The sequence below is a fragment of the Jaculus jaculus genome, chromosome 1 (assembly GCF_020740685.1).
Source record: "Jaculus jaculus isolate mJacJac1 chromosome 1, mJacJac1.mat.Y.cur, whole genome shotgun sequence".
In the NCBI taxonomy this organism is placed as follows: Eukaryota; Metazoa; Chordata; class Mammalia; order Rodentia; family Dipodidae; genus Jaculus; species Jaculus jaculus.
The window spans coordinates 224,659-247,441 of record NC_059102.1 but is presented as its reverse complement, the minus strand read 5'-3'; the positions used below and the strand labels follow the sequence as shown (position 1 = coordinate 247,441).

The 22,783-nt window shown below is 46.7% G+C and overlaps 2 protein-coding genes across 2 annotated transcripts; one reads left to right on the top strand and one right to left on the bottom strand.

Moving 5' to 3' along the window:
* Positions 1 to 1,891: 1,891 nt before the first annotated feature.
* Positions 1,892 to 17,873, top strand: Mtg1 (mitochondrial ribosome associated GTPase 1). Its single transcript, XM_004669630.2, has 11 exons — positions 1,892 to 2,044; positions 2,624 to 2,688; positions 4,667 to 4,771; positions 8,756 to 8,836; positions 9,390 to 9,446; positions 9,714 to 9,804; positions 11,764 to 11,825; positions 12,189 to 12,285; positions 12,878 to 12,959; positions 16,733 to 16,845; positions 17,191 to 17,873. Exons 1-11 carry the CDS (start codon positions 1,942 to 1,944, stop codon positions 17,328 to 17,330), a joined length of 996 nt encoding a protein of 331 aa, XP_004669687.1. The 5' UTR covers positions 1,892 to 1,941; the 3' UTR covers positions 17,331 to 17,873.
* Sprn (shadow of prion protein) lies at positions 17,866 to 21,749 on the bottom strand. Its single transcript, XM_045145397.1, has 2 exons — positions 21,427 to 21,749; positions 17,866 to 20,658 (listed from the first exon to the last, which is right to left on the bottom strand). Exon 2 carries the CDS (start codon positions 20,641 to 20,643, stop codon positions 20,203 to 20,205), a length of 441 nt encoding a protein of 146 aa, XP_045001332.1. The 5' UTR covers positions 20,644 to 20,658; positions 21,427 to 21,749; the 3' UTR covers positions 17,866 to 20,202.
* Between the last annotated feature and the right edge of the window lie 1,034 nt (positions 21,750 to 22,783).

The window sequence follows — 22,783 nt, the reverse complement described above, 5'->3', positions numbered from 1 at the left end:
GCTCCAGGTCTAGATTTACTGCCTCCTATCTCTCACTGGGTCACTTCTGGTCTCACCCTATGATTAATGTAAAGAACAGAGATTTACTGCCCCAACAAAAAAATTCCTCCCCCCCTCACCTGCCCCCAACTGAAGAGCCTATAAAGCCCACTATCTATAGTCCCAAGCTGACTGCTCCGCTCTTGAGAGGTAGTCCCGGGAGCTCGTGTTTTTCCTCAGAAAAAAAAAAAATCTTCCATCATAGCCAGGCGTGGTGACACATGCCTTTAATCCCAGCACTCGGGAGGCAGAGAGGTAGGATTGCCGTGACTTCGAGGGCACCCTGAGACTACATAGTGAGTTCCAGGTCAACCTGGGCTAGAGCAAGACCCTATCTTGAAAAACCAAAAAAGAAGAAAAAAAAAAAACCTTCCATCTTTGCCTCAGAGTGGTTTCCGTAGTCCTTGGTCACTCCTGAACTTTACACCCAGGTTTGGCTGGGGCTTTCCCCACCACAGAGGGATCCATTGTCCCTTACACCCAACCCAGGAGTTCAGAGCCTCCCAGGCTTTCCTCCTTGCCAGGCATGTTTCTCCCATACAAAATAGTCTAGGTAAAGGAGAGGAACAGCTGGTTGGTTAGGGATAGGGGCTGTCTCAGGAAGAGGCTAGCTCTGACACAAGTCCCGGGACTAAACTTCACCAACCACAGTGTTTAAATCTTATGAAAGACCTCCCTCCCAGGAGGGGTCCTGGTGGTTTGTTGATAAACATCTAGCCAGGCCTGGGGGTGCATGCCTTTAATCCCAGCACTAGGGAGGCAGAAGTAGGAGGATCATGGTGAATTCGAAGCCACCCTGAGACTACATAGTGAATTCCAGGTCAGCCTGAGCCAGAGTGAGACCTTACTTGGAAAAACAAAAACAAAGAAACAAACAAAAAACAGGCCTAGGCAAGAGATAAGAAGTCAGATCATCTTTGATTTAGCAAGTGCAGATTTTCCTGCCCTTTTTTTTTTTTTAAACTTCAGGGGTCCATTCACCCTAACTGTACTCTCTCTCATTAGACAATGAAAGAATCCTGCCTCCTTCCAGGGCAAAGACCTTTACTGTTGACAGAATTTCATTATGGGGCTTTTCAGTTTCCAGGGACAGGACCAGACTGACAATTTATATAGAAGAAACAGGCGGGACAAGTAGGAAAGCCTGGGAAGCACTGTCCATGGTGGGGAAACCCCCAGGCAGACAAACCTGGAGACTTAAATGTCAAATTCTTCCCTCCCTCTCTCCATCAAGCCATCTCTCCAGCCCTCCTCTTGAGTAGCTTTTATCACAAGTCTGTGCTACCATGTCCAGCCACATTTACATTTACATTTTAGCCGCATTGTGTTAATGAGTTTAAGATAGCAGAATTTGGTACTTAGAATGATTTGGATTGAAACCTGGAGAACTTGAAAAGAATATGAGGCTTTTACATTTATAAAGTAAAGCACTTGGTTTTCTTTTAAAACCAAATTTGTAGAAAGCCCAAACACTGACAGGGGACTAAGTTCCATTACACTTCTGCCCAGGAAAAATAAGACTTTTTTGAGACAGGGTCTCATGTTGGTCAGATTCCCCGTGTTGATGCTGAACTTCAGAACCTTCTGCCACTATCTCCCGAGTACTGGGATTAGGGGGCGTGTGCCGAGATTTATTGAAATCTTTCTTATTTCTGAGGAGCTGGCAGTTTAACCTGGCGTTAATCTCCAAATTACCTAAACTTCACACAACCCAGGAATCCTGAGAACTTGCTCAACACCAGATCTATTTGCGGCCCCCTCCTCCCACTCCTCCCCCAGGGTAGTCCATCCGGCTCTGCGGGTCGCTCCGCCCCTTTTGCGCAGGCGCGGTGGTAGGCGGGACTCTGCTAGGCGAGGAGAGCCCGCGGAGCATGCGCGTCGGCGAGCTTCCCGGACGGCGTCATGAAGCTGTTCTGCGCTCTGTGTTCGGCCCGGGCTGCTCGGCGCGAGTTTTTCCCCTGTGGCCGCGACGTGGCGCGCTGGTTCCCGGGCCACATGGCCAAGGGTGAGGCTGGCAGGAGTCGCGGTTGGTCCAGCTTGGGTCTCGGTCGCAGCCTCAGGGACGTGGGTACTGGAGAGACGCAATGTGTTTGACACCTGGAGGCCGCAAGAAGTGGCCGCGTGCAGTCTTACGCAAACCTTAGGGGCTCTGGTCTTTGAGCTCGAGTCACTTCCTTCAGTGTCTTGGGAATTTCTTAGTTTATAAGCCAAACTTTGGTCCCAAGGAAACATCGGGAATTGTATGGCCCGGGGCCGGGTGGAGGACGCCCGGAGCGCGGGACGGCCTGGCGCAGTTCTGGCGCCAAGCGTTCCTGCATTTGTGTGTGTAGTTCCGGCTGAGGTTTGGGGTTGGTGTCCGCTCGGTATCAAGGACTTCCACACCAGTACTCAAGACCCTAAGAAGTAGTGTTCCGTCCTGACACGCAGGACACCTCACCCCTTTGCTGTGCTCACTGCCACTTCTAACTCTGCTGTGATGGATTCTTAGATGTATTTTGTTAGGTTGTCATTGTTGACAGACCAACTTAAATTTGCCCCTAAGGACAGTCTTGGACTGTTCCATTAGCGCCCTTCTGCCTTTCAGGGCTGAAGAAGATGCAGAGCAGTCTGAAGCTGGTGGACTGTGTCATTGAGGTTCATGACGCCCGGATATCCTTTCATGTTGCAGGAAGGCCCCCTACAGCTAGGCTGTTGAGGCTGCTGGAAGCTTTTCTGGTGTCTGCCTACTTCCTTTAGATTATCTAGTCAACCCTGGCCTTTGTCCCCTCAGCCACCTACAACTGCCAGCAGCTTTACTTGTCCTTATTGCTGGCACTTAACACAATGATTTTAGGAAGGTTTTATTACACACACCAAGTGCTAGGTTTCTTTTTAGAACAGAATTTCTAGTATGGGATCCAGGCTGTGTCTCCAACCCCCCCCCCCCACCTCATTGGTGCATTATTTGTTTCAGCCTCTGCCTGGCCCATCTAGGCTTCACTGAATGGTTTATGAAACCTGAGATTAAATGTTCTGTGAACTAGGGTTCTCTTGTCCTTGGAAGAATTAGCAAGGCATGATGGTCATATTCATTGACTCATGCTTCTTTGACTTTTCTATCACATTTGAACTGTATTTGGTTCTGTGATGTAATTGTTGGTACATGAGTTCATACTATCCCTAGTCATCCCCCAAAAGTAGGTCAGACCAACATGCCCAAGCCCATGGATGGTGCCATCCAGGACAGCTGGTAGTAGACTTGTGGCTTTGCCACCAGAAGTCTCTGGACATAGTAGTAAAGGATGTAGGACTATTTTCAGCATTCAAGAGCTTAATGGAACTTTAGCAACTAAACATATGACTTCTTTGTTGTAGGCTATAAATTTGTATTCACCCAACATTTCATTGCTGCCAGAGTTGGCAATTATATTTCTTTTTAAATTTGATTTTCTTTAATTTTGAGGCTAGCCCAACAGACTGGCCCTTTTTCTTTATGAGAATAAGAGAGAGAGAGGATTGGCTGGCTAGGGCCTCCAACAATTGTAATCCAACTCCAGACATGTGCGCCGCCTTGTGTGCATGTGCGACCTTGTGCACTTGCATCTCTGTGCGTCTGGCTTATATGGGACCTGGAGAGTCGGACATGAGGCCTCAGTCTTCGCCTGCTAAGCCACCTCTCTAGCCCAGCAATTATATTTCTGACTATTAAAAATAAAACCTGTAGTTATTTTTTAGCATATGTGAAAGGACTTTTCTCCTCTTTTAGTCTGGAACATTTTACTGCATCTAGGATATGGCAGGAAGTCCATGCTGAATAGTGGCCTCTGGCATTGTGGGAGGGGAGTCTAGAGACTGGATTTCTTTTTTTTTTTTTTCTTTGAGGTAGAGTCTCACTCTAGCTCAGGCTGACCTGGAATTCACAATGTAGTCTTAGGGTGGCCTCGAACTCAGAGCACTCCTCCTACTTTTGCTTCCCAAGTGCTGGGATTAAAGGCGTGTGCCACCACACCCCACTTTGGAGACTGTAATTCTTAATGAACATAGGATTAGCCAACTGTGAGAGGACTGTCTAGATGGGACAGGCAGAAGCCTAGGGACTCTAGCACTAGACCCCATGGGAGAGATGCAGCACTAGGAGGGCTGAAGGGGTAGCAGGTGGAGAAGATAAACCCTTGTTGCCTGTGTTAGTCAGTTATGGGATCCTTGACTGAGGATAGCAGTAAAGAAGTGGAATCCTCAGTATCCCTAGTGAGAGTCTCCTATCTGTAGGTATAGCTTGTAGGCACCATGCATGGACTTAATGGGAATCACTTTCGTGCCCAGATCAATTTAAATGTACATACCTAGGCATCTAAACATTGACCTTTTCTCTGATCTTTGATTTTGTTCTTACCACCATTATTCCTGTTTGGGAAGCAATGTGATAGTGGCGTGCTTGGCCACACTTCCTCAGCAGTGACAGAAGGTGCCCTCTTTACAAACCAGGATGAGGGCTGGCTCTGCAGACCTTGGAATGGGAGAATAGGCTGGGCAGTGGTACCTGCTCTGAGATGGGGCTTCCTTCTGTGGCTTCAGCTTCCAGTCAAGGTGGACACAGTAAAGCAACCACTATTAAAGTTCTGAAGAGATTTTGCCTTAATGGTGGTACATCCCACTTTCAGGTCGCAACCCTCTGTTCCAGGAGACACTTGGGCTAAAGCCTCACTTGCTTGTCCTCAACAAAATGGACTTGGCAGATCTCACAGAGCAGCAGGTGAGTGCTTGCTCACAGATGCCAGCAACGGAGAGAGCTGCTGATGGTTAAGGAGCTCTTGATGCTTTAAGGCAGCCTGTGCTTTAGAACAGCTCCTGGCTTTGCAGGAGGCTTTTAGCCTGGTTTCTCAACATGGCCGCTTCCCATGATTGTGAACTTATAGCTCAGCTGCTCAGAATGGGCACACTTCTTGGGGGAAGTGGTCAATGTGCTGTCGGAGCCACAGTAAGTACCATAGCCATGCTCTTCAGTGGGCCTTTCTGAGATAATGGATTCTGTACACTTTAACTTCATGTGTTGGCCTCTGGCCAAATGTGTCTACAGTGGCCAAGAGACTTTGTTTTGCTTAGCTATAATTAGTTGAGATGGTTCATGAGGCTAATGGTCATAGCTCTGGTCACCTTTGATGTGGCCTGGAGTTCTCAGTGGTGGCTGTAGTGCTTCCAGCTGTGTACCTGCCCAGCCTGATCCAGGTTTTCTACGGGCTTGCTTTCTGCACTTTGTGATCCAGATCCTGTAAGGTTTGGATGTTGGAATGGAGTGTGAAGGTCCCAAAGTAGTTAATGGTTTCTCCAAATTGAAGCACAGAAGGGCAGGGTCTTTTTTTACATGGCTCATAAATTAAAGAAATATAATAACTAGGTGTTGTTTGAAGTGTTGACTCTGTTTCTTCTGGTTGTGTTGTTAATTTCTTTGCAAAGAGGGATGTCAGGGTCTTGAATTCAAGCCGCTTTGTTTTTTTTTTGGGGGGGGGTTTCGAGGTAGGGTCTTATTCTGGCCCAGGCTGACCTGGGATTCACTATGTAGTCTTAGGGTGGCCTTGAACTGATGGTGATCCTCCTACCTGCTGGGATTAAAGGTGTGCATCACCACGCCCAACAAAATAACACATTTTGTTTCATTAGAATGGGCAAGCCAGGGCCTCTAGCCACTGTAAATGATTCCAGATGCATGTGCCCCTTGTGCATCTGGCTTTTGTGGGTCCTGGGAATCGAACCTATAGTCGTTGTCTGTGGCTTTGCAGACAAACTCCTTAACTGCTAAGCCATCTCTCCAACCCCCCTCAAGCCAGTTTTTAAAAGTTGTCAATGTAACTCATATTTTCCCTTTGTTGTAGGAACAGCATTTTCATGCTCTTAGGTGACTGTGGCACATTCTAGTCACTTTAACACAAACACATGACTTAGCCATAGGTTTCCAGGATTGATAAGGCATTTACTTGTGCAGCACCCTGTTGTCTGGCCTGCAGAGCTGATCATGAACCTTAACACCTGTGTTTTTAGGTTTCACTGTGGTTGTTTATTTTCAAGTGATTTCAGTTGCTTTTATTAGTGAGTTTAGAGCTTCAGTGATTGTTCCTGCTCTTCAAATGCCATCCTTTGCAGGTTGGTAGATACTGCTGTCTGGTATCTGGGCAGGCACAGAAGGGTTCCACCAGGTTGGGAGGGGAGAGGCCTACAAGATGCTTCTGACAGGACCCTGGAGACCTCTTTCTGTCTCCTGAGGGACATTATGAATGAATCTTTGGGAAGACTGGCTCCAATATATTTTTCTTGTGTCTTAATTACATTATATCTGTAATAGGTAACTAACAGAAATAATTAGAACCAAATGAATTAATGAATGACTTTTTTGTTCATGTAAGCATTGGCCATATATTATGGCCAGCAACGACCAAATGTGATTGTTACAGTCAGATTCGTGTTGCTGACAGAAATCACCCGACCAAGAGCAGCTTTTGGGGGAAAGAGGTTTATTTTGGCTTATAGACTCGAGGGGAAGCTCCATCATGGCAGGGGAAAATGATGGCATGAGCAGAGTGTGGACATCACCCCCTGGCCAACATAAGGTGGACAACAGGATTAGGAGAGTGTACCAAACACTGGCATGGGGAAACTGGCTGTAACACCCATAAGCCCACCCCTAACAATACACTGCCTCCAGGAGGCTTTAAGGCCCAATTGCCATTAGCTGGGGAGACTAGCATATCTGAGTTTATGTGGGACACCTGAATCAAACCACCATATTCGCCCCTGGTCCCCATAAACTGATAGCCATCCATAATGTAAAATGCAATGCATTTATCCAACTTTAAAAGTCTCCATAGTTTTTGTGAGTCCTACTGATGTTCAAACATTCCCATAATCCAAGGTCTTTTTGTTTTGTTTTATTTTTTCTCCTAGAGGTAGGGTTTCACTCTGGCCCAGTCTGACCTGGAATTAACTGTAGTCTTAGGGTGGCCTTGAACTCATGGTGATCTTCCTACCTCTGCCTCCTGAGCCCTGGAATTAAAGGCGTGTGCCACCACACCCGGCAATCCAAGGTCTTTTCACTGAGCCATAATATAAACAAACAAACAAAAACATCCCAAAAACCCATAATGGTGCAGAATAAACATTCATACTGCAAAAGATGGCATTATGCATAGCAAAGAAATGTTCAGCCAATATAAGATTTAAAATAACCTAGGCAAACATCAAACTATGTAGCTTCAAGTCCAACAGCTCTAGCCAGTGACAAATCTCCCAAGTCCATAATTCTAACCAGCAACAAGTCTGTGGAGTTCCAATTCCACCCCTCCAGCTAGGCTATTCACAGTCCTGGAAAACTTCATATGGGGCTGGCAGCTCTCCATAGCAGCCATCTCGTGGTCCTGGCATCTCCACTGGGTCTCCACTGTAATCCATGGTTCATCTTCATGGCTCCATTGGGTCTCCATGCAGGCAGTCTTGCTTCACACTGCCCATGGCCATTTCTAAAACACAAGACCGTGTTGCAAACTCAATGACCCTCTCTTTCCTGCCTTTCTTATACTCCACAATACCAAGTACAGTACCAATTTGTTAATGCAGGGGGAATAAAGCAGACTTTGAAGAACAGGATACTCCTTGAGTACTCAGGCACTTACAGCACTGCAAGGTGTCTCTTAGGTCAAGGTTTCACATTCATCCGCATTCCTCTAGAAAATCAGCTCCAGAAGGTCAATGCCACACAGTCAGGTGTCTAGCAGCAAATCAAATGATGCCACTCCTTGGGTACCAAAATTATTGTTGCAGTCAGGTTTGCATTGCTGTCAGAAATCACCTGACCAAGAGTAGCTTGTAGGGAAAAAAGGGGTTTATTTTGGCTTGCAGACTCAAAGGGGAAGCTCCATATTGGCAGAGGAAAACAATGGCATGAGCAGAGGGTGGACATCACCCCCTGGCCAACATAAGATAGACAACAGGAACAGAAGAGTGTGCCAAACACTGGCATGGGGAAACTGGCTACAACACTCATAAGCCCACCCCCAACAATACACTGCCTCCAGGAGGCTTTAATTTCCAATTGCCATCAGCTGGGGATACTAGCATTCAGAATGCCTAAGTTTATGGGACACACCTGAATCAGACCACCATAGTGATACTGATTTTAGGTATGTATTGACAGGAATATTAATAAACTAGTGTACAGTTGTGTACTGATTACAATGACTGCTAAAGCTAGTTATGTCAGCCTTAGTTTACTTTTGACTTTAGTACTAGATATTTCCCGTGTGATTGGGCTCAGTACCATCTCAATTTAAAATGGAGTTCAGTGTTTGTAGGGTAGATGGAATACATGAAAGCAGTGGAATTCCTCAGTTAAGCTAGCACCTGTGAGTTCAGTGCTAAAGTGGCTTGAGAGTGACCTGGCTCAGCTCCATTTGCTTACAAAGGTTTGAAGTTCTTAGGGTAAGGCTATGTCCCCTAGTCCTCATCTTGACAGAGCCTGGAACACACAAACAGAATAGTTCAACAGTGCCTACCCTGCAGCTCTTCCCTCCTACTCTGAGGGGCTAACAGTACCACCTTCCCTGAGCTCCTTGGTCCACAGAATTGGGGCTCTCTGTCATCTGTACTAGTGTCCTTGCCCAGTGTCATTTAATCTCAGATTCTTCAGTTTTATTGTATAATGCCATCTATTTTTTTCATTTAGTGTTTAAATTGGAAGTGTCTCTTTCAGAAAATTATCCACCACTTGGAAGGAAGAGGCCTAAAAAACGTCATTTTTACCAATTGTATAAAGGATGAAAACATCAAGCAGGTAGGCCTCTGTTTACACATGGGTTTTTATGCTTCAGTAAGTGGTTGACAAGCAGTTTAGAGGAAGATTGTAGTATGGGCTATTGCCTTCCAGGGGTGCAGAGTCTTCTAGATTCCTGGCCTGCGTGGATGCTCATAGCTCAAGGTGGGTGGGTGTTGAGGGAGTGCAAAGGCATTCTGGGGTTATAACTAACAAGAGCCACTTGCAGAGTCCAGTAACTTATTTTTCCCATTGTTCTTGTAGGATATCATGAGTTTGTGTATTCTCTCTAGAGGGTAGATACAGTCACAGTTGTCCTAAGGTGGTCACTCTGTGGGATGGTACATGGAGGGGTTAATGCTGGCTATCTATGGCTTGGTTGGACAGTTGGATGTCTGTGATCTGGATGCCAAGTTTTTGTTTCAGCTGCTGAGTGAAGTATCTGTGAGATCTTTACTCTCTTAATTGAGGAGTGTAAAGACAGAGTTTCTGATCCTGGTATTTTGTGGTGGCTGGGAGTGGGTCAGTGGGGTGGGGGGATATAGAACTGGAAAGTGTGGTTGGTTTGTTGCAGATCATCCCGAAGGTCACAGAACTGATTGGGTACAGCTACCGCTATCACCGAGCACAGGTTGGTTGATGGGATGCTGAGCAAGGGGAGGTTGGGTGGGGTTACCAAGCCATTCTTACCTGACCCTTCTGAGGCTTCCACAGTGTAGAGGACAGGACTGTACCCCAGCCAGGAGGCCCAGCCTTTGTTCTCACTATTCCTTTTGTGGGAAGACCTGGGCTAGCCCCTTTTGGGTGATAAGGCTTTTCTGTTGACTTCCCTTCTCCCTGGGCTGTGCTTTACACAGCCTGGTGCCCTGGGATTGAGATACTTCTCTTGTCTCTGCAGAATCTGGAGTACTGTATCATGGTGATTGGGGTCCCCAATGTGGGCAAGTCCTCCCTCATCAATGCTCTGAGGCGACAGCACCTCAGGATAGGTAGGCCGTGGCTGCTGTGCTGACTTCTGCCCTTCCTAGAGAGAGAGCTGTGGAGAAGTGTGGTTAGCCTTGTATTGATCTCAGGAAGTTCTTCCATATTTGTGTCCTCTTTTGCTAACAGGACAGTTAATCTGATGGAGGGCTATGTGATGGGCTGCCATTTTCTACACAGTTTATATGTAGAATACACTCATGTGCTTTTGTTTGACTCATGCATGCTAAACTGCATTGGTTTCATTTTTCATGGTTATTCGTTATTAACATTCATTACTAACAAACCCATTTCCAATGGAAAAGCTAAAAGCTTTAAGCCAAGTTGAACCCTTATTTTAAAGTGTTTTTTTAAAAATTTTTATTTATTTATTTATTTGAGAGCGACAGACACAGAGAGAAAGACAGATAGAGGGAGAGAGAGAGAGAGAATGGGTGCGCCAGGGCTTCCAGCCTCTGCAAACAAACTCCAGACGCGTGCGCCCCCTTGTGCATCTGGCTAACGTGGGACCTGGGGAACCGAGCCTCGAACCGGGGTCCTTAAGCTTCACAGGCAAGCGGTTAACTGCTAAGCCATCTCTCCAGCCCTGAACCCTTATTTTAAAAAGAGCATTTTTAGCCGGGCATGCCTTTAATCCCAGCACTCGGGAGGTAGAGGAAGGAGGATCGCAGTGAGTTTGAGTCCACCCTGAGACTCCGTAGTGAATTCCAGGCCAGCCTGGGCTAGAGTGAAACCCTACCTTGAAAAACAAAACAAAACAAATCAAAAATAGCCTTTTTGGCATTAATTGCAGAGTTGTCACAGGTAGGTATTTTTTTAAACTATTGTGTTTGCTTATTTATTTATTCATTTATTTTTAAGAAAGAGAGAGGAGGTGGGGAGGGATAGAGACGGGCATGCCAGGATGTCTAGCCACTGCAAACAAACTCCAGATACATGTGCTACTTTGTGCAGCTGGCTTATGTGGGTACTTGGGAATTGAACCTGGGTACCCAGGCTTTGTAGACAAGCTCTTTAACCACTAAGCTATCCCTACAGCTCATATTTTTTAAAGTTTGTTTTCCTGTGTGTATGTGTGTGTGTGTGTATGTGTGTGTGTGTATTAATGAGAGAAAATGAATGAATGGGTATGGGCATGCCAAGGCTTCCTGCCATTCCAGACACTTGTGTCACTTTGTGAATCTGGCTTTACTTGGGTATTGAGGAATTGAACCCAGGCTATCAAGCTCTGCAAGCAAGCTCCATCAACCTCTGAACCATCTCTCCACACACCCTCCCACCTCTTTCTTGTCCCATAACATTAAGTCCATTTACATCTCCACTCTCCTTAACCTTCATTACCTTAAACTAAAGCTCTAAACATAGGTAGCATCCTTTTCTCTTCATTCAACCATGTCAGCCAATAGAATCCTGTCTATAGAATGGTCCCAGGTTCATTCATGTAGGAATGTACCAGCATTTATTTCCTCTTTAGGTCAGAGTAGATATTCCATTGTGTTTACCCTGCATCTTTTTCCTCTGATTTTTTTTGTCATAGATATTTGTACCTCTTTACCCCTGAGGTGGTTTGGCAGTGGGTGAACAGCCTTCCTGGGGTGTCCTGAGTTGGGCCTTCTGACAAGCAGCCACAGTGTAGAAATCTAGGCTGGTGCTGTTCTGTTTGCTCTGGTCAGTGCTGGGAGGTGCACAGGTCCAGGCACTGAGGTGGAGGTCTTTTCCTGTGTAGTTGGAGCACTTTTCTACACTGGGAAATGGGCTCTAGGCATTTGTTGAACCTCTTGGTCTCTGTGTTTAGCATGTGAACATCCCCATCATGTGTTCTTTGGTGCTGAATTGGGGGATGAATTAGAGCCCTGGCCAACTTGTTGGCTTTGGCCATTCTTTTTGCTAGTTGTGTTAGTTACATATATTTTATTGCTTGTTCTATAGCTGTACATTAACTTTGATAGTCTCTTTCTGTCTTGCAGGCAAAGCTGCCAGAGTAGGTGGAGAACCAGGGATCACTAGAGCTGTGATGTCCAGAATCCAGGTAGTATCCTTGGTAGCTGGGTCCAGAGCTGTGTAGGCTTTGCTGACCTGGCACCACTGAGTAAGGTTACTGGCTCCTGCCTATGACCTCTTTTCCTTCCTGTCCAGTTACATCACTGCCACTTGCAGGTCTGTTCTTAAACAAACTTGTGGGGAAGGCAGAATTTCTGCCTTACTTGCTAGAATCATGCTTTGCATTCCCTTTTGTTCTTTATGGGACCTGGTGCTTTTATTTATTTTCCAAATCAAGCAGGAATTAAATCCTGTGGAAACCCTGGTATTCATTGTAAAGGATGACCTGTCAGGTGGATTTGTCCAGGGGCCTCTCTCAGAGTTGGGTAATTAATTATCTTCTGCTACACAGGTTTGTGAGCGTCCACTGATGTTCCTGCTGGATACCCCGGGAGTGCTGGATCCTCGGATCCAAAGTGTGGAAACAGGCCTGAAGTTGGCCCTCTGTGGTAAGCCCTGGCTGGGTATGCCTGCCTGTCTTGACTTACCACTGGTACATCACTGCTGACCTTGACTGGTCTATAGGCAGGTGGAATTGTTATTCTTTTTTTTTTTAAATTTATTTTTATTTGAGAGCGACAGATACAGAGAGAAAGACAGAGGGAGAGAGAGAGAATGGGCGCGCCAGGGCTTCCAGCCTCTGCAAACGAACTCCAGATGCGTGCACCCCCTTGTGCATCTGGCTAACATGGGTCCTGGGGAACCGAGCCTCGAACCGGGGTCCTTAGGCTTCACAGGCAAGCGCTTAACCACTAAGCCATCTCTCCAGCCCCAAATTGTTATTCTTACTGCAATAGATGCTTCTCAAAGCTTTGAGAAGTAGCTCATAGCATATATGTGCTGGCAGAAGTGGGAAGAGAGGTCAGGCCTGGTAGATAAATCACATGCTATGTATGATGAGGGCAGATAGCTGTATATTTCCCTGTAAGGAGTCTCCTTAGAAGCATAGGCTCTTCTGGCTAAGACTTGAGAGGCAAATAGGCTTGGTAGGATATAAATGCTGACTGTTCTGTATGCATATCTCCACTATTTATCTTTTAGGAACTGTGTTGGACCACCTAGTTGGGGAAGAGGCCATAGCTGACTACCTCCTCTATACCCTCAATAGGCACAAGCTGTTTGGGTGAGTGGCAATGGGTATAGAGCTACTTACTCAGCCAGGTATGAGTTTATAAACATAGCATTAAGGTGTTATATAATCTACACATTATTATAAGGATGTGATCTGACAAACTGATAAAAGAATGCATCTGAGGTCATCACACAAGATGATGGTCATTCTACCTGGGCATGGTGGTGCATATTTGAAATCCAAGTATTGGCAAGGCTGAGTCAGGAGGATCATGAGTTTGAGACTAATCTGGACATAGACTCTTGTCCCCACCTTCCAAAAAGAAGTTGGGGTTTCCACCAATGGAATTGTACAGCAAGTACCCTCTCATGTGGCTTCCCTTGCTGAGAGTCATCCATGCTATAGTGTGTTGCAAGCTCTTTCCTTTTCACAGCTGAGTTCATTGTTTATCTCTCAGATATCCTGCACTTATTTATGTCCCCTGGATGGGTATGGTGGTGTTTGCATCATTATTCATTGCTTTTAGAGATCCAGCATATCTGTTTACTCTAGGTAGACATGGGGGTATGCACAGATCTTTTAAAAAATAACTTTTTATTGACAATTTTCATACATGCACATAATGTATTTTGATTATAATCCCCACCTACTACCTACTTTGTTTCCTTCCCCTTGTCTCCTACTGAATTACTGCTTCTTTTTAACTAGTCTCTCTTCTGTTTTGATGTCTTTTTTTCCCTCCTCCACCAGTCATTCTTTTTCCTCTCTATCATTCTTGACAAAATGTTTATGTGTAGTAATGATAGTTGCTGTGAGGTCATAAATGCAATGATTACTTTGTGTCTGGAAGACAACATTTCTAAACACTCTTCCCCATCCTCTGGCTCTTAACATTCTTTCTATCCCCTCATCCACAGTATTTCTTGAGCTCTGGAGGCCATGATAGAGATGTCCCATTTGATGTTGAGAACTCAGTAGTTATTTATTCTCAGCACTTTGGTGAGTTCTGAGTCTCCCTAGTAATCACTATCATCTGCAAATAGAAGAATCTCTGACCAAAGCTGAGAGCAGCACTAATCTATGGATATAAATATATCAATTTAACCAAACAACAGTAGTATCTTTTATAGGGCTTGTAACATCCCAGCCATAGGCTTTTTTTAAAAATTAAAAATTTTATTTATTTGCAGGCAAAGAGAAAAAAGAGACAGATAGAAAGAATGGGTGTGGTAGGGCCTCTAGCCACTGCAAACAAGCTCTTTTTTTCTTCTTTTTTCCTTTTGTTGCCAGGGATCAAACCTAGGATCTTGCATGTGCTACTAAATGCATACTGTACCACTAAGCTACCTCCCAGCTTATTTGTTAAAAGAATTTTATGTTGTAGAAGTTCTTTACATATTTTGAAGCAAGTCATCAGAGATAAGGTTTGTAATATGTTCTCTCTGAGTCTGAGCCATATTTTTTTCCCTCTTAACACTGTTTTGAGTAGCAGATGGTCCTAATTTTTAACAAAGTCCATGAGGTAATTTATAGATGGTACTGTTGTAATATCTAAAAATGTGCCAAAACTAGGATCTCTTGTTTTCTTGAAAACTGAGTTTAGGCTTCATGTTTAGGTCTATGTTCTTCTTGTATTTATTTATTTATTTATTTATTTAAAGAGGGAGAAAAAGAGAAAGAAACAGATAGAATGGGTGTGCAAGGGCCTCTACTCACTGCAAACAAACTCCAGATGCATGTGCCACATTGTGCATCTGGCTTACGTGGATCCTGGGGAATTGAACCTGAGTCCTTTGGCTTTGCAGGCAAATACTTTAACCATTAAGCCATCTCTCCTGCCCTGTGCTCCTTTTTTGATGTGTATTTTAATAAACTTTCTGTACGGCATAGGCAATAAAGTTCTTATTTTGTACATGAATAACCAGTTGCTCCGGAAATGTTTGTTGAAGACACTTTTCCCCACTAGTTGTCCTTCTACCCTTGCTGGAAACCCAGATCATTGTGTGTGTGTGTCTGTTTGAGGGTTCTTGTGTCCTGTATCTTTGTTTTAGTAACAGTAACATTGATGTATGTTAGCCTCATTTTTCTTCAGAGTTCCTTTGACTGTTCTAGTTTCAGTCTTTCTATAAGAACCCATGTTTTTGGGGTGTGGATATAATTCAGAAATACAGCACTTGCCTGTCAGGTAAAGGCCATAAGTTTAATCCCCCATATTACAAAAACAGAACAAAACAAACAAAAATCCCTATAGCTTAGTGGTTAAAGGTTCATGCTTGAATCCCTACCAGCTTGGGTTCAATTCCCAAACCACCCACATAAGCTAGACATAAGATAGGTAAGCATTTGGTATTTGCAGTGGCAAGAGGCCCTAGCTCCCCACTCCACACATGTGCAAATAAATAAATAAATAAATTTCTTAAAATCCCTGCTTGTTGGGAAGGCAAATTTTATTGAATTTACAGGTCAGTTTGAAGAAAATTGATAATATCATAACACTATTCAATATAGTATCTCAGGAAGACAATGTCTCTTCCCAATTATAATTGTTTTTAGTTTTCAACACAGGCCTTTTACATCTTTCATAAGGTTAATGTTTAACACTTTTGGTATTGTCATAAGTGACATTGCTTTTCATGTCACTTGATTTTTATTAGTTATAGAAACAGTTGAATTTTGAATATTCCTGTTGAATCCTATAGCCTTGCTAACTCATTTATGTGTTCTTGTAGCTCATTTACATTTTTTTCCTACCTAGATAATCATTTCATTTACAAATAAGGTTAGTCTTACTTTTGCCTTGCCAATTTGGATGCCTTTGTGTTTTTCTTTTTGCTTTAATGCCCTGGCAGCACTTCCCGCTTAGTGTTAGATGGAGTGATGAAAACAGATGCCTTGTCTTGTCTCTCTTAGGCAGGAGAGTCTAGTCTCACCCTGTCAGCTGTGGGGTTTCAGAGATGCCTTCACAGAGTAAGGAGGTCAAATTGGCTGGAGGCTTACTAATTTTATTTCCTGAAAGAATCAGTTTTTAGTTTTATTAATACTCTCTTTTATTTCAGCCTTTTTGTTTTTATAAATAAGTCTTGTTCCTTTTTAAAAATAATTTTTAATTATTTATTTGAGAGAAAGAGGGAGAGAGCGAGTGAGAGAGAGGCAGATAAAGTGTTACAGGGCTTTAAGCCATTGCAAATGAACTCCAGTCACATGTGCCACCTTTGTGTATCTGGTTTATGTGGGTACTGGGGAATCAAACCTGGGTCCTTAGGCTTTTCAGGCAAGTGCCTTAGCTGCTAAGCCATCTCTCCAGCCCCCATTTTTTTTTTCAGGCAGTGTCTCAGTGTAGCCCAGGCTGACCTGGAATTCACTATGTAATCTTGGGGTGGCCTTGAACTCACAGTGATCCTCCTACCTCAGCCTCCCAAGTGCTGGGATTAAAGGCATGTGCCACCATGCCTGGCTGTTTCAGCTTTTTACTTCATTGGTTTCTCTCTCTTTCTTTCTTTCTCACTTTATGGTTGAGACAGTATTGTGGCTTGAATGTAAAATGTCCACATGCCTTCACATGTTTGTGATTAAACCTCATACTTAAATCCTAGTTTGTGGAGCCTTGCTGGAGAAAGTGTGTTACTGGGGTTGGGCCATAGGGTCTTATAGCCCAGTTAGACTTACTATCTTAATTCACTCTTTCTACTTCCTCTGTGCTGATATGGGAGCTTGGCCATCTGCTCCTTAGGAGCCCAGGAGCTGACTACTCTGGTGTGTAGGTGAGGGATCCCCTCAGACTTGGTGAAGTGCCATAAATCTGATTTGCATTGTGGTCTTTGTAGGTATGTGCAGCACTATGGCCTGTCCAATGCCTGTGATGATGTACAGCATGTGCTGAAGAGTGTGGCTGTGAAGCTAGGGAAGACGCGGAAGGTGAAAGTGCTTACAGGCACAGGTGAGTGAGGTCCCACCTTGTGGCATGTGCCCTCACTTTGTCACCTATCAGGACCCTTGGCCCTCCCTGGAGGAGGACAGGAAGGAGAAATTGGGGGTAATTTGTGGGTGACTGTCTGAGATTGTGGATCAGGGAAGGGTAAATATGTAAGTTTTATAGAAAGGAAAACCCTTGTGGTCCAGGCTTCAGAGGGTAACCTTAGCCCTGGGCAGTGCCAAGTTGATGTGACACTGTTTTTTGTTTGTTTTTCTGAAAATGCTGTGTTCCCTAAGCTTTACTAATGACACACCTAAGGGTTTCTTAGGTCTTTGGATACTTCTTTCTCACCAGACTCCTTGTTTTCAGGTGACGTTAATGTTATCCAGCCCAATTACTCCATGGCAGCCCGCAACTTCCTCCAGACCTTCCGCAGTGGGCTTTTGGGCCCAGTGATGCTTGACCGTGACATTCTTCAGGGCCTTCCTACTGCTGACATGGACCTCTGAACTGGCCAGATGGTGTGACCCCCAGACTTCCTGCAGCTGGAGTGTTTAACTGTCCCTTTCCAGATGTTCTACCCTGGTCACTGAGACTCAGGCCCTGCTCCAAGTGAATATTGTGTTCTGCCCACAAGGGCCCCTGAGTACTGCTATGGGGTTCTAGGCAGTCTTGTTTGAATGGCTTTGCCTCACATTTCTTCTTTTCAGGGACACTAATGTGACTCAAGAGGAGTCAAACCTATAATTTGAAACTTACAAAATTTGGGGTTAAAAAGCCCAGCCCTCTTCTCGTTTTGCTATTTTCAGATAGCGTCTCACTGTGTATCCCAGGCTGGCTTTAAATTTGAAATATCCTGTCTCAGCCTCCTGAGTGCTGGGATACACCTGTGTGCCTTGAGACCTGGCTAAAAGACCCATCTTTTACTGGCTCTTTCATTGTGTACCCTTGGTGTATTAAAGTCCCTCCCTCCATTGAAGGCTGGGGATGGGTAGGTTAAGGACTGGGGCTCCTTTGGAATTCTACAATGAATAAGAGTCTAGCTATCAGCAGAGAGATTTATTTCACAATTAAGTCTTCACTATTACATGGGCAAATAGATGGACAAGAAGTTTGAAATAGTGGAGTCCTAAGGACTGGCCTCTCCCCTTGTGCCCCAGGGCCTATGCCTCAGGTGACTACCTGCCCAAGGTTCAGATTTGCACAAGCAGAGGGATCACTGACATTTGGAAGGCACCTTCTAGCTAGTGGGATTATGGGTCCTAGAGGAGGGGCACAGGGTGGCTTCCAGCTTTGTTGACATCCATGTGCCTGCAGGCACCTATATGATGTTGATGTCAGCAGCTTACATTCTATAAAGGGGAAAGGGGCTGGTTAGAGCAGATTGGAGGTGCTTCTGGGCTAGGTTGGGTCAGTAGTCCCAGTCTCATGTCTGGTGGTGGCTTGGCTTTTCCACAGCTGCCTCAGTACACCATGGCTTGGGTGTTCAGCTGGTCCTCTCCTTCCTGTGGACAGCTGCCATTATGGGCTGGCCTTCTGCTGGTGCCTCCTGTTGTCTTCTGGGTACAATTAGCCTGCCCCTCAGCACCTCTGTTTCTTGCCAGCAGGAAAGGCATTTCAAAGACTCATGGCTGTGCCAAATGTCAAACACACTGGAAAAGTGAGGTGTGTGAAATAAGCATTTAAAAGTGATGCTTCATTGTGTCCAAAGATTTTCAGTGCTTGGTGCTGTGTATATGTAAGGGTCTGTTCCATGCATCCCATCTTGGTTGGGTGTCTGACAAGTTGAGGGGACTCTGGTGAGTCTTCCTTATACCAGATTTAGTAGAGAGGTCTTGTCTGCCTTTGATGTCCCTGGATGGGTTTGGCCCTTAGACTGAAAGTTTTTGGCGGCATTGAGCTTGTTCAGTTAGGAACAGAAGAGCATCAGGGCTGGCAGTGTGGAAGTGAGGCAGAAGGGCGCTGTATCCTGCAACTTGCTGGTTAAGAAGAGTGCCTGGCCAGGACTCTGTGAGTAGCTTTGAAACCTGTACCCTCAGCAGTGTGCCTGCCCAAGAGATCCTGATCTCAGCATTGTGTCCACTGACCAAATCCAAATATCCCTCATTCTAGATCCTGTGGACAGACCAACTGTGGATGAGAGTCTTACAGGAGCACCAAGGGGCAACAAGACTGGGAAAACCTGTCTCTTTGGGGTGTTCAGGATGATAAGAACTATAGAACTTGGCCTTGTTAGGAGCATTTTGAGCCTGGCTTATGGATATTGTGTTGTTGGTCCCTGGAGAAGCTAGGGGTCAGTTTGTGTATAAAATGTTTAGGCTAAAAGCAGATCCTTATAAGTACTGCCTGCACCTCTTTGAGGCCACTCTGGGCATTATCTCAGGATGTCTGTGGATAGTCAGACAGCCTTCATTGATGTTGGAAGGCACCAGGCCTTCTCTGTCCAGAGACCAGGCTCACATCCTACTGTGTCCCTCAGCCATGGACCTGACGAACTGCTGCCTTCTACAGTGTAGGCTGCTAGCAACTAGTGCCACACTTTACACTGCCCCCCTTAGTTTATCTTCTTATGAGAGTGAGGCTTCCAGTGGGAGATGCTACTGCCCACTGGGATGATGGAAGCCATGTCATTTGGGCAGTGTTCAGTGAGGGATTCAACAGGATTGGCAATGTCCCCAAATAATGGCCAAATGTGAATACCCCCCACTCCAAATGAGTCCCAGGAACAGCTAAGTGATTCTCAGAGCTAAGGGGCTCCAAGTGGAAGAGCCTTTTCCTTGCATAAGGTCTTTTGAGCAGTCTACCTGGAAGAGGAGCCCTACCTTGACCCTGGAGCACGTTTTAGGAGTGCCACTGTGGGTATCCTAGGGTGGATGTTTCTGGGTTGTGATGTCCTCAGGACCTGCTCTGGGCAGGTGGTTAGCACCCAGCATTTTCTATGCTACAGTTTCAGTGAATGTTCTTCTTTCACCCAATATGAAGTCCTTTGGTCCATTTCTGCTGCTTCTGCGGGAGGTCCTAAGTCCTCCAGGCCTCAGTGGTAGAAACAGACAGACTAACCTGAGGGTGGCTTCTTCCTGGTGGCCAGCACTCTCCATGTTCTTGTATCTAGAGTGGGATAGGGGTGGCCTGACACCTGGTCTTAGCATCTCTTGGACAGCAAGGGGCGGGGGGGGGGGGGTCCTGTCAGGGTGGAAGGTGGGGAGACTGGGATGGATGGATTGGGTGTCTACAACTGGAAGAGGCCTCATTTGTCCAGAATAGTTCAGGCAGCCCTTTGGGTTGGGGGACCACGGGCAGCCAAAGAAAGGGACTCTCAGAGATGGAGGCCTCTGGGGTGGGTTTTAGGGCTCTAGATATGGACCCTGACCTCAGTCTGGCCTAGGGTTCAAGCAGTCCCAGGGTGCCAAGGGCACTGGCCAGCAGCAAGCAGAGACATGAGCAGCGCGTGGACCCTGAGCCAGAAGTCCAGGCCCAGTAGCTGTAGACGCCTCCGTCAGTCCCGTTGGCACCTGTCACCCTGTCCTCGTCCTCCAGGCCATTCTCCCTGGGCCCCACCGCCCTCCAGCCAGAACCGCCTGCCAGGCCTGCGGCTGCGCCAGCTGCTGCTGCTCCTGCAGCTGCCCCCGCTGCAGCTACACGTAAGGAAGAGCCATAGCGGGGAGCGGGCCTCACACGCACCCTTGAAGCCCCTCGAGCGCTGCCGCGCACCCCGCGGGCGCTGCCCCGAGCGCCTCCGCGGCCGCCCTTGGCTGCACAGCAGTCACAGAGGAAGGCAGCGGCCAGCAGCAGAGCCCAGCACGTGGCAGCAGTCCAGTTCATCTTATTGGGCAAAGCCTGTGGGAAGAGGGTGGAAGGGACTTAAGTTTCTTTTAAGGGATAGGATCTTGGCTTAGGGTCTCATGTTAGATTAGGCTTTTGTGGGAACCGGGGAGCCACCACTCGGTTCGTGGGACAGCAGGCTCAAGGCTTGAGTGGGCTGGGGAAGCAAACGGCTTAACATCTGCATTGGGACTCTGCCTCCTAGGAGGGAGTGTGTGTGTGTGTGCGCGCTCGCGCGCGCTGGGGGCGGGGGTTCCTGTTCTGTAACGGGGTGGAGTGAACTGGGAGGGTTCAACATCTGGTGTCCACCCTGGGGTGGGACTGGGACCCAGAATGGGGATTGGGAGTGTGTGGTGGTGTTTCAGGCCTAGGGGGATGGTCTACGTAAATCTCAGCTCTGCACAAAGATCTCTGGAAGGAATATTGTGGGTGGATAGCTTGGGACTGAGAGCCCTCACACGACCAGATCAGGGTTAGAGAAGGAACAAGGCATCATGGATCTCCCAGATGCCTGGCCCAAGCCTTTGGTCCAGAGACTGCGGCTGAGCGCTCTGGAAGCCGGGCCAGGGTTTAGGTGATATCGTGTGGGTATGGGACCTAGGCAAGTGCACATCCCAGCTTCCACGCTCCACCCTTTTTTGGCCGCCCTTCCCAGCAGCCAGGTCAGGGAATCCGACCAGGATGGGTTTGGGGGAGACTGGACCAGTGATCTGGGTGGCTGCTCCATCCTTCTCCCGTGCCCTCCCTCCTCCCCCCGCCGGATCTACGCCCTATCCACCTTACCCTTTGCAGGCTTCGGCCGCCTCCAGGAGCCGCGGTCAAGCAGAAGAACTCGCGGCAGATACCCGTGTTTTCCAGGGCCGGATGCGCCGCTGGATATTGTCGAGGTCTCCGCCCAAGGATTGGGGGCGGGCAGCAACGGAGGCTCAGCCCCGGGAGACGCAAAGGGAGGAGATGTGGCAGGCTCAGGAGAGTGCAGCCCCTTTCGTCTCGTGGCGCTGCATCCTGCGTTTCTTCTCTCCACCTCCCTCCCTAGCCTCATCCCATATCTCACTTCCCCACGTGAACTCATCTCCTAGGCACCCTATGAATGTTGCACGCGCAGTATTGGCATTCACTGCCTTTCCATTACAGTCCATCTGTCCCCTCCCACTCTAACGTCCCCACCCACCCCTTCCTGTTGCTCTGGTGGAGCTCCAGCCTCATCCACACTCTTCCTTCCCAGCTACCGGCACCACAGGACTCCTAGAGAACTGTGCAGGCTCTCCATGGATACCGGGATGTAGCCACACACTGTGCCTTGGTGTTCCTGGCACTGCTTGCAGTTTTAGACCCTGTTCAGATAGTCCACTAGGCAGCTACTCTACAGCAAGGAGTATCTCAGCAGCCCTAGACTCCCTGCCAAGCTGATTGGAGACCCTTCTGGAAATGCTGTTCTAGGGAGTCAGCCCTTTCTTAGTTTTAGGTTGACTTGTTCTTGGGCTCTTTCTGCCCTGAGAGTTTGCACCTATATCAGGCCTGTCTTCCAAGGCCCAAGTCTGCAGTCTGAGTTTCCAGGAACAGTGCTGTTTTGGGTATGAAGGCTCTGGAAAATTCAAGACTGTCCCAGAAAGGATTAGGGTGGTTATGGTGATCAGGACTCCAAAAGCCCGAGTTAGTGAATGGAGTTCCTCTTCTCAGTGAACCCAGTGAAATTTGTGCTCCCCACCCCTTACCTGCAGTAGGAGGTCACCATGGCTGGCCTCTGCCCTCATTCTGCTCAAGCAGGGAGAGGTCCCACTCCCCCCCAACCCGTGTTAAAGTGTGAGAACAATCCCAATGTGTCAGATGTTCAGGGGGAGTTGCAACACAGGATAGCAAGACTAGGGTATAGAGACAGAAAATGAGTCTTGAGGAATTAGAGGAAAGCTTAAAATATTAACAGCAAGCCCCTCCCCCACCAATTCATGAACTCAGAATGACTGGAGAGGATGCTCTGTTAATAAAATAAGAACAGGATGCTGTGGGGAAAAAAAATAAAAGAGATTTGAAAGGAAAATTTGAACCTTCCCCCCCCCCCCCATTTTGCTGCCAAAAGAAAAGGGAGGGTTTGACTCATAAAGTTAAGGAAATCTCTAGCAAAAGATGAACATGAAGGGAA